Below are 12,163 nucleotides of genomic sequence, written 5' to 3' on the forward strand. Positions count from 1 at the left end.
TGTTTTCATTATTTTTTTATTTTTAAAATCTATAAAAAAATCTACTTGAATAAATCTTTGAATTAAATAAATACAACATTTTAATACTGATGGGTCAGTCATCTTTAATGCTTGACACAAAATATTACTCAGCATATGATCTTAATGTCTGTGTTCCTATCACTTTCAGTAAAACTGGGTTATTCTTAAAAAGAACTGTGTGTTTTACTTTCGAGATACAACAACTTTACACTGTTGTTATTCAAATAAAAATGTCTTTGTGTAAGTTTCCACTGACAACATGCTCCAGTGGCAACAGGGATGCTGTATTGGCTGGATGGAGGTAGCTTTAGATTGTTTTCTGTTGTAAGTATCAACATAGCCTGGCCATGACTTGGAGAACAGGTTATGTTTTGCAGTGAAACCAGAAGCAAAAGTTAAACTTCACAATGAAAACATTTAAACATCCTCTGTTTTTATATTGTACAATGAAATATTTAATCACCCACTATTAACCATTGTAATCCATGACAGCTGATGATGGATGCAGAAATGTTTTTTGTTTTTTTTTCATGCACGTACAGCCAACATACAGGAGCCACATCAAACCTTTAAATGGCTACCAAAGATTTCCAGGAATGAATAACAAGTAAACGTATCCAAAAAAAAAAAAAAAAAAACCCAGAAAGTCTTGACCACATCTCAAATGAACCTTTAAGTCACCTTCTAAACCACAGCTTTTTCTAAACTATAAACACTGCACACACAGGAAACAAACCTATTTTTATCAGTGTCTGCCCTCTCACACATTTTCAGTCTTTGGCACTTTCTTTAATCATTCCCTCCTTCCTTCCTTCCTGTTTAGGCACCACCAGCTAATGCTTGTCTGTCCTCTGCACAGTCACAGTTTTTCATCTCCTTCTTCTCATTGGTCATCTGTGCCTGACACAGGTCCTGGAGCAGTTTGGAGTTGAGAAAGCGTCTGTAGGAATCCTTCTCCATTAAGATATAGATCATCCTCTGAGCCTCGTCGAAACAAGACGGGCAGGCGTTCTCGACGTTCTGCCTCGTTTGTTCTCTGGTCACTGCATCCAGGTTTACCTTAAAACAACAAAGAAGGAGGGGAGATGATGGGTTAAGACACTGAGGACAAAATCTGTCAAGATTTCAGGAATATAAATCTGCTGATATTATTTGACTATTTTTCTTTATTTTCAGTCATAGAGACGACATAGCAGCTTAATTATATAATATTATATATATGTAGTCATTTACTGTCATAAAGCAAAGCACAGGCCTAGGTGGACAGTGGAAGAGAAAACACTATTTGATATTGATTCCTCTTTGTAATTTTAAAAGTAAATCGAATGAACTGATGTGAGCTGAGTCAAATTTTCTTTATCCGCATTAGGCATCCTAACTCCTCTGCTGATGATGATTAAAACAAAGAGTTCACCTTTGATCAGGCAGCCAACAGAATGGTCATTAGTACAACAGTATTCATGTGCACATTCAAAGCCTGCACGGTCACAATCAGCTCAAGTATTCACTTCAGTCAAGCAGAATGTGCAGCTGCATTAATAAGATTTACAAAAATGACTTTGAAGTGTGTGTTGAGCTGTCACACACTCTCAAAAAAAGTGTTCTTTATCCTTTTTCTTCATGTTCACAATTTTAGCTTCTCTTTCTTTCTTTGCCATTTTTAGAATCATTCCTGGCTTGTTTTGTCTTCCCACCTTGTAACTTTTCTTTTTTTTTTTTGGAAAAGTAATTTACTGTTTCATTTTTATGAATTCATTTTCCTCATACTGATCAAGCTCACTGATTGTTTGACATTTCATCTCAGCAGTATTATCATATAATTACCTCATTAGGAGCATCTGCCTCAACATATTGCTGGTAGATCTGCTTGGCTCTGGTCACCAGCTTGGAAGATGACATCTTCTTGTAGTCTTCACAGGCGACCCAGAAATCCATGTTTTCCTCGCTGAACTCTGACCTCAGGAAGGTGGTGAAGACCGTGCGACCCGCTAACACAGAAAGAAAAAAATATATTTCATTTAAATATAAAGTCCAGCCTTACAGACTCATGAGTGAAGGTGTATAAGCTGATTCGTGTTTTATTGAAGTGTCATTAAGAGAAAACCAAAATGACACAGCAGTGACATCGTTCTGATTTCAGGTACCAACAGGTGCACAAATCTAGCCAAAATGCTGGTAAGTACCTAATCTGAAAATCATTAAGGTAAATTTTAGCCTGTGAGTCCCTGGACCAGGTTTGGCAGGACCTCAGTAATCCTGCCTTACAACACAAACTAAAAGAAGGCGCTGGATTTGTGAGTGAGCAATGGATGAAAAAGAGACCTCAAATTTCCTAAGAGAAAATAAACACTTGACAAACAAAGCCATTTAAGCATGAAAACAGGTCAATGTAACAAGCATAATAAAACGTACATTTTATTAAAACACGATTACCCCAAATTCTAGCAACGATAATTGCATCCTGTATTTTTAGATACACAAGACAAGTCTTTTCTCGTAATCAAGGTCAGTTAATGGAAGAGCACACTACAGACAGATCTGAGCCTTTGTAGAAGTTCAAAATCCTACATGACTCAGAGGACAGATGGAGAAGACCACTGAGGCCATGATAAGATAAAGTAGATCCTATCAATGGGAGCCGACAGATGAAGTCGGGAAGACAGAGGGAAGACACGACAATGTTGGAGGTCAGTGAATGAGGTCATGGAACAGAGCAGATCAGGACTCAGCTGGTTTCCCGCTGGGCCATTGCTCCCCTTTTGTGAGCACACATACACACACAGTGAAATTCTCAGAGGGTTTATGTACACACACACACACATACACTCAGCACTGGTCAGGACGCCCTGAGGGGCCGCTGACTAGTGCCTCCAGACACGTAGCAGAAAACCAGGGCATGAGAATGCATCGGAGAGCCTCTGTGTGTGTGTGTGTGCGTGTGTGTGTGTGTGTGTGTGTGTGTGTGTGTGTGTGTGTGTGTGTGTGTGTGTGTGTGTGTGTGTGTGTGTGTGTGTGTGCACGTATATGATCTCAATTTGCATGTTTGTGTGTCCCAGCTGAGGCTCCTCAACTTTTCTTTAACATCATGAACACAGCGTTAATGTGTCAGAGGGTGTGTGCAGGGTGATGCTGCTTAATTTGCACATTTCAGAAACCAACCAAACCAAACGTGCCGTACTGTAATTCATTCCTTTTTAATTTTGAGCCATCAAAGAAATGAAACATCACTTCTGAGATTGCCAAAACCTTACCAGCAACCATTAGCAAGGAATGTGAAGGCCAGGACCTCATCTGATAATATTCCCATGATTGCATCACCATCATGTCACATGAGAATAATCATGTTTAGTTTTTTGGTTTTTTTGTTTTTTCTTTGGGGGGGGGGGGGGGGGCATAAGCTCTGAGGGAGATTCTGATGGAGAACTAATGAGTCAAGCATCCGCCTGACAGTTAATGTTAGTATTATTAGTCTCAGACTGAGCATGGCCTCATTAGCCTTTTTCCAGTTCAGGAAAAAAAAAAAATGTAGGTGTGAAACTATAATGGAACACTTACTGTCACTGTTCATTAGGTGGCTGAAAGACTCCTTCCATTTCTTTACCTCAGCTGCAGCAGGCACCCTAAAACACAGAAGAAGAAAGGTTTTCTAAATAAGGTTGCGCAGACTTTCCATTACGGGCATTTTAAAGAGAAGCCGCAGTATGCATGCAACTATTTCTGCGTACAGTAAATGACACTCTAGAGACTCACACAGTTTGTGTTCAGGATATATTTGATCTGGTTTCATTTGGAGTTTTATCCTTTTCAGTCCCATGCAGGGCGTATTCCCATCTGGGATTTTTTTATAAAACCATTTCTACTGTGTGTATTAATGTGGTTTAATAAGGCATTTGCTGCCTCCACTGATTAGGTAGATAAACTGTCCTGCTGGCTTCTCGATATCCCATCCAAACCAGTGCAAAACACTATATTTGAAATACTGTCTCAGAAGTATTTCCATCACAGTAAGACAGCTTTATGGTCTAGGTTTTCCTTTCCGGTTCCAAATGAGTCCAGCTCATCCAGATACCAGCTGCATCAAGACACTGATCAATAATGGCAGCAAATCTAATCATACCATCATGCGTCATCTGACATTTACACAGCAAAACCTATAAATGCAATAATGCCTCCTGAAAGATTTCATCACCTCAGAAACCACAGCAATAAGGAGAAAACTTAATAAAATACTTCTCACCAATTAGAAAGGAATAATGTATGTTCATATAAATCACTTTAATGATGCTTGTCACAGATGCTCTACAGCCTGCCTGTGGGTTGTGAAAGGAGTGGGGGACACTGCTGCTGAATAATTATAGCAGGAAAACAGAATACTGATTTTCAACAACCGGCTCTGAATGGTCTACACGTTACTGAAAGGAAAAGGTCAGGGTAAGTAACGTCAATGCTAACCTGCTCATAAAGAACAATAAGAGCCTTCCCAGGGGAACACAACCTGAGGACGGGTCATTAAGGCCGGAATAAGGCAGAAACAAGGCATGATGTGTTCCCCAGCAAACGTAATTCAATATCAAAAATTACACTACGAACAGAAACAGTAATTGTGTGTCAAACTAATATCAATAATGAGAGCTATTATACATTTTCTCCATGGCAACATAAATCAACTGCTGCAATACAATTACGCACATGAAAGGAGGCAAAGGCTATTTTTGAAACAAAACAAAGCAATCATCACTGAACTTAAAAAGAAGAACAAAAAAACAAGAATGCTGTGCAGCATTTCCAGATTAAAATACAATTTGTGAATTCTTTTTGATGCAACACACACACAGAGCCTCTCTCAAGAAACATGAAGGGAGAGTTTGTCATTTTATTCTGTGTGAATATGGCTGAATTCTTTTTTTTTTTTAACTCCTGGAAGTGTAGCTTAAAGAGGGTTCTGAAGAATAAACACAAACCAGAACAAATACTTTAAACTGTACACAAACTGAACTAACAGAGATTAATTCCTCTGACCTCTTCACAGCAGCAGCGTTCTTCTCTTTCATCTGCTTCTGATCCGCAGCTTGAGGTTCAGGCTTTTGGAGTAAAAAGCTTATTTTGTGCTTGATGTCTTTGGCACTGTGGAGAGGCAGATAAGATGGCAGTGAGTGAAATGCATTTGAGAAGACTTTAGTTTGTTTGCATTAGTAATGTCTGCACAAAGACTTGCTTGAATGAAGATCTGCTTCATGTAAACAAGTGGTGAGCAGATTGCCAACTGGCTGAAGTGCTTTATCAAAAATAAAAAGATGCATTTGAAAAAGTCAGCATGGGCACATATAAAACTACATTTTACTGTAGATATTTTTACACTTCTATCTACCTGTCCTGTTGCTCAAACTGAATTATTCTTACCTTTTCAAGCATGTTGCAGGAAGTGTTGCAAGTCCTTTACACATGGTGGAATGTTAGAGATCCAAAGTCGGTACTGTTGTTGTAAATGACGACAGGAAGGCAACAGTGTGACTGTGAGCAGCAGAGTTTTTATAGAAGTGTTCCTCAGTATTAGACAGCAGCCTGCGTGTGTCTCCACCCCCAACAGTGGTTTTATACCTCCAGTGTGCACACTGACAGAAAACTGACCAATCACATCAGACAGCGAGAGGACGAATGAAAAGAACAGTGAGGGAGGAGAGAGAAAATGGGGGAAATTTACAGAAGATGGGATCATATACAACCAAAACAAAAGGTGTTTTCCACTGAGGCAGGCGCCTAAAGCATTTGAGGAATTGCTGAAGTCATCCACCTCTGTGGAAAAAAACACACAGCTTCATCAAACTGAGTAAAAACTAAATAAATCCAGGCAGTATTTCAGTCCACTGCAGTCAAGGAGGCATCTGTAGGAAAATGTTGTCATTTGTTTTTAGTGCTGGATCCACTTTCCTTCAGCTTACAGCAGTGAGAGTTTACAGTCAGGCACATAAGAGTTGTCCATCAGTAAAACCTTCTCTGTCCCAGTTTCATGCTGTGTGCTGTGTACTGCGCTCAGTTGCCATTTTATTAGGAACACCTGGCTAAAACTAATGCAGGCTAATAACAGTCCTGGAGTAAATCCTCCTTCATAAAGGTATTAATATTTAGCAAGGTGTGAATTCACCTCTATGATCAGTTTGGAGGATGAAGTTTGTAGAGGCATTTCTGTTATTCATCCTAACATCATCTATATAAATAGGGTGGACAAAATAACAAAAACACCTGTGAGAAAATACTCATACGAATCTTTTTTTTTTTTTTTTTTTTTTTTTAGCTGAAAAATTGGTCATTTCAGAAGTCAGGCGAGCTTTCTGTGTTACTGTTTAGGTCTTTGATTGTTTAGGACTTTCTGTGATTGAAACACAATCGCTGCTCTTGAATGACAAAAGCGCTACAAAACTGTCACCACAAATCAAATTTCTGCAACTGTCTATGATTTACTGTGCATACACGTTTTCACTCTGCAGCTTCCACAGTTTGCACCAGTAGCAGCTTTATCTACACCCACAGAGTCAGGATGTTAAATATCTTGCAGAGAAGTATATGCCACAGTGGCTCCACCATGATCTTAAAATCCACTTTTGTTTGCTTTTGCTTTCAATAAGAATTAAACATTAAAGCATAAAGTACAGATTAAATACACACCACCGTTTTGAATTAGGTGCCACTTGAGTTGTATCTTGTCCTTGTCACTTCTTCGCGAAATAAGTGTTGAGGGACTGTGAGGCCCCTCAGAGACAGCAAGCCGTGCAGGCTGCTTTGATCAGCTCATCTGATTCAACATCTGCTGCCTCACACCCAGGTAATAAATTAAATGAGATCAAGCTATAGGCAAGCAGAGTTAGGTTCAAAGTCCAGAGGATAACTTTCTGATAAATGCATGCAAGGAAATAAGAATCACCTCCCTCTTTCCTTCTTTCTGTCCCCTGGTGCCTCTTTTACACATGACCTCATGTCTAAATCTGTAGCCCTGAACACTTTTCCTTTTATCTGATGCCTGAAAGCAGCTTGGATTCTTTTCTCTAAATGATCTAAGAGCAGCTGAAGCAGAAACATACCTTGCTGATTTGTAGCTAACATATGTAGCCATTTAAAGCATGGAGAACCGCCAAAAGTTCAAGCAAAACAAATTCAAACAGCACAACAGTCAATTTAGAGTCAGAGAGGAGGTTGTAATGGCTGTGTGTACATGTCATATACACACACATATGTCCTGACTGGATTGTATTTGACCCATTTCTTTTGTTACATTAGTTTTAGAGCCACCAGTGGTAACACTTTAAGAGCAAGTATAACAGCATGTCTGTTCCATCACACGTGAACAAAAACCTTTCTCAATACATTGGTGGACTGTGCACCATAACCATTCAAAATGTAAAATATATTGTTACTAAATGTAAAACATACTGTTGTATATGCTGTCTCCTTTCATTTTTTATCATACACTTCATACTTCATATATTTTTGTCTTTCATCTCTGTAATTTAGATGAGAATCTTGGTTCTTCCCAGTTTTTTTGTGCATTTGGTTGCTGTCTGTCTTACCCAGCGCCTGCATATCTGTGTCTGATGCAGTATGATGAGATGCTGTATGGGCTGAAAAAAAAACTGTTGAGAGATGGGGCTAGATTCTCAGGTGTGAAGTGTGTGTGTGTGCCAGGAACATGCGGAGCCATCATTATCTTGCTGCTGTGTAAGCCTGGCTTCTGGTGCTCTAATCACATCCCTCTGTCTCGGTGAGTGCCGGTAAGCAACAGGAGATTGAAAGGCAAAATTCATAATCAACCCCTCGTTGACAGAAACCAAAGAGAGTTATTTTACCTGGCTCACAGCCATTGTTCTGATAACCAAACTGTGAAGAGAAAACAAAACCTTGATCTGGGCAATCTTAAATTTGTAAAGTTCAATTTATGCATGGTCAAAACAAATAAGTCTTAAAGGTGCTACAGCTGTCAAGCTAACTCCATTTATTGATGAAGAGAAAACCTAATAAGTGATCCTTGAGTTGTATGTTTTTAAAACTACTTTCTACAACTACTTTAATACTGAAAGTATAGTGGCATAGTAGTAGTAGTGACTGGCTAGTTCTTACTGTTACACGAACGAGTCAGCCATTTAAAAAGCAGTGCAAATTTTGGGCATGACAATAAAAAGAATGGCTCTGAAGGACAACGCTGTTCCCTTAGTTTGTACCAAAGAGCCATAGAATCTAAGAAGTGGATCATTCATAACATAACATAACATAACATAACATAACATCACTACTGAGAAATTTACTGTGAGGAAAAAAATTTTTTCCCACTTCTCAAACTAAACCAACAAGTCCTCAAACCAAAAAGACAAAGTAGGTCAGTTGCTCCCAAAATTACCTATATTACTTTTCCACTGTGAATTTGTATTAAATTGTCATTTGAAACAGTGTTTGACAGGTGTAGTTTAAAAAAAAAAAAGTTTTACATTTCTGTTTTTCCAAACTACCACTCACAGCAAAATCCTTTTTTATTGTAATTGTACTGACCACAGGTTACCTCAGAATACCCTTGTCCTGTAGGTCATGTGAAGGGAATTAGCCTCCAGTGTTTATGGTGTTTATACAGATTCAGAATACAAATCCTTCTTTTCCGTTTTGTACTAGAGGTTTTGTTTCCAAAGCAAAACATTGCGGCAGACACGTTCATACAATATTTAGACCAAAACAAATCAGCTGAATGAGACCGGCTGCGCTGCAAGTTATTTCAGGTAACAGGTTGTTAGGAAGGCAATCATCAGAGTTTAAAAAACACTGTGTTTAATGGATGCGTGGCAAAACACGTTTACAATTCTATTCATGGCTCCAAAGGTCAAGACGAGCCAAGGCAGCATCCGAGCAGTGGATATAGACCCTCATAAACTACATCAGGTGGCAGTGAACAGCCTTGGAAATAGCGGGATGGTCTCAATAAATTATGCCACTCATGCCTCCTCTTGGCCCCACAGATCTCACAACTCCTCTGAGGAGGGACGCCAAAGCCTTCACAAGCCATCTACTTCATTCCCATCGCTTTGGTAGTGGGCAGTTAGCGAAGGATAATTGCATCTCTCATGTGGTCAAGAGCTGCATCTGTCATCTGGAGAGACACTCAATATGACGGGTAAATCTGACAGGCGGGGAGTGGATGTGGAAATTAAAGGAGGGCAGCTAACATTCCCAGTCTGACATCATTATTATGTTTTTTGACTTGACTTGTTTACTGTGCTGCCTTTACAGTAAACTCTTGAGAAAACCAAAAGCAATGGCCTCCGTGTCCTTAACTTGAACTGAAATTACTAATAAGATGACGAGATCCATTTACCTTCACTGTCCTCCCATTTATGACTTACAGGGCAGATGCAGCAGAGCAGGACACATTTTGTCATCTCCTTTCTGCCTGACCTCTTTAACCTGTTTTAGATGAGAAACAGGTCATGTGTGTATGGAGAAAAAAGTGTGAGGAAGAAATGCGGGTTGTAATGGTCCAAGGTGGCTGGTGAATATTTAACTTGGTGGGGTTCCAGGTACAGAGGGACCTCTGCTTACACATTCAGATGAAATGTCCTGTACTCTCACTCTGACTACACCAATAACACTGACTTTATTAATTAGGTTCAACTGTACAATCCAATAATTATATACATCTCTAAATCAAATATATGCTTGACCCAATCTGTTAATATAAGTCCCACAACCCAACCCATTCCCCAATCCAATTAAACACGGAGGCTTCACAGTCACTCACTTTACAACTTATCCAGACATTATTTAAGCAGGGCTTGCATGACGGATAGTCTGAGGTTAATCTGCCGTTGTGCGTCATGTACTGTCCCACTCAGGTGTACAAAGCACTTACTAAAGTGACTCGCCAGCGCTATCAGTCAGCTGCATTTCCAGTCCTGTACTGATGATGAATTGAGGGGTGAAAGGCTGTGTCAAGGGTATTCGCAATAAAAAAGGCAGCTAACTAGGCTTGATTAAAAAATTACGCTGGTCTAGCTGTTTTAGCTTTGTCTCCCATCTGCTTATCAGCTCCTCCTCAGTCTGTTGAACTGGTAATATTGGAAACATAAATTACCAATGTAAAAGCCCATAAAGCTATTCATTTAATTAGGGATTTTTGTATTTCGATAACCGTGTAAAGTAATTTAATGTCTTAGCCTTGTTTGGTCACCAGCTGCTTCTTGCGGTGTTTCTACATTTTTGTTCCCACACTCTACTTTGTCTTTGTACTGTAGTTCAGTAATTTAACATCACTGGACTTCTGACTGATGAACTTCTTTAGATGATGCTGTTTCTTTATCCTGCATGCTAATCACAGTTTCTTTCTCTGTTCCATCCCTTCTTGTTTTCTAGCAACAAATATAGAAGTTTTCATGAAATTGCTACAGTTGAGCAACTGCTGTGAGTGAAGATGTAACTTTCCAGGCCAACTCAGACTCACTCTCACACCGTGCAGGCTCCTCCACGTCAGCCTCTCTGCATGGGGACACTGACGGAACAGTTGTTTTATGAAAATGTCGCATATGGTAACTGTGAGGAGTTTTATCAAGCATGACACTTTAAACACCGGCTGGCTCCAACAACAATGAGTTGCTCAGGGGTTACCGTAAAGTCAGCTTTCATTATATGCCCTGAGCCGTGGCAATTAGCATATCAAACCCAAACAAAGAAGTGGACTTTTCCAGCATCAGCTAAATGACCCGTAGCACAGAACTCATGGTGATGGTGCAGAGGAGGAGAGAGGGCTCCTGCAGTGACTGCTTAAAGTGCTTGTCAGTAAGTCAGTCCTGGTGGTCCGTAATGAGCTGTGATGAGGCTACGTGTGGAACAGCATGCAGGTTCAGATACCTATCAGAAACACTGTTGTTGGGTGGCCAAGTACACAGCTTTGATCAAACATGGGGACAGAGTGATGATGGATGAGTCACTGAATTGTGTGTGTTTGTGCATGCCTGAATCAGTGTCATGTTTATGTGCTCGAAGCTGAGTGAGCAAGTTTGCTATAGTGTGTAAGAGCATTTTGGTGTATTTATGTGGATGCGGAGGGAGATCAAGTGCTCCGCAGTGTTTTGTCTTCTTGTCTAGAAGCCATGAATACCTGGCTTAATGGGAGCCACACTGACCCCATGACAAACGATGTAACGTTGATAGATGCACACAAGGCCACGCTTTTCCATTTTTGGCTAGAAGCTTGAAAAATTTTATCGTCAACCACAGTAAGCCTAAGCCTGAATAGCTGTAACATCACAGTTTTACAACTCTTTAGAAAACTTTAGAAATTACATTTACTAGACTTGTCGGATTTTCGAAATGTCGCATGAAATATTGCCGCCACCCCTGACGTTAAAAAATAAGATAAAAAGAGCAGAGTTAAAAAAAAAATATTGAACTCATCCTTTCCCAGCGATGTTTCCCATTTCCACTTAACCTAGAAATAAATTATAATATTCCAAGTATTCCAACATCTCCTCTAATTTTAATAAAATAATTCTTCTTCTTATAGTGAAGGCTTGTTGGCCTTCACTCAACACATAAAATCTGTTGTCTGTGTTCAACAAAGCCTGGGTTGTCCCTGAATAGTCCATTCACCACAACTCTTCATCCATAATTGAAATGTCAAAATTATCACTTGAAGAAGTCAATTTAAAACCATGGATGTGTTCTCGGAACAACTGTTATCACAAGCATATACTCCTACATGTAAATCACTTGTGTTGGAGATGTGAAACCTGCCATGATGATGAAGTAATTTTTTGTGGTATTCCACAAATCTCGCCCTGCTGGTAATAACTGTCAGTCAGTGAATCTGACCTAAACACAAATCACATCTTTCTATAAATATCATTACATCTGTGGTTATGTAATATAAACATTGATTATTACGGCCCTTCATAGTTTGACCATGGGCCCCTCTAGAGACAGTGTGAGAGTGCAGACGGCCTGTAGGTGTTTCCGGGTGCCATAATGTGACCAATAGACAGCCATGTCATAGCCTTGGGCCACGGCTATTGTACTGGAGTGCTGTCTGTGTAATAACAAACGTCAGGGTCTCATATGACAGAATGAAAAAGGGAACCTCTGTTTATTGTGATAATGTCAGAGAGCATATAGT

The 12,163-nt window shown here is 39.7% G+C and overlaps 1 protein-coding gene across 1 annotated transcript; it reads right to left on the bottom strand.

Moving 5' to 3' along the window:
• Positions 1-5,597, bottom strand: rgs4 (regulator of G protein signaling 4). The gene is made up of 5 exons (XM_041040850.1): positions 5,422-5,597; positions 5,041-5,145; positions 3,577-3,641; positions 1,846-2,009; positions 1-1,080 (listed from the first exon to the last, which is right to left on the bottom strand). The coding sequence occupies exons 1-5, from the start codon at positions 5,463-5,465 to the stop codon at positions 841-843; spliced, it is 618 nt and encodes a 205-aa protein (XP_040896784.1). The 5' UTR covers positions 5,466-5,597; the 3' UTR covers positions 1-840.
• Positions 5,598-12,163: the final 6,566 nt, after the last annotated feature.

Source organism: Toxotes jaculatrix, chromosome 6, assembly GCF_017976425.1.
Source record: "Toxotes jaculatrix isolate fToxJac2 chromosome 6, fToxJac2.pri, whole genome shotgun sequence".
NCBI lineage: Eukaryota > Metazoa > Chordata > Actinopteri > Toxotidae > Toxotes > Toxotes jaculatrix.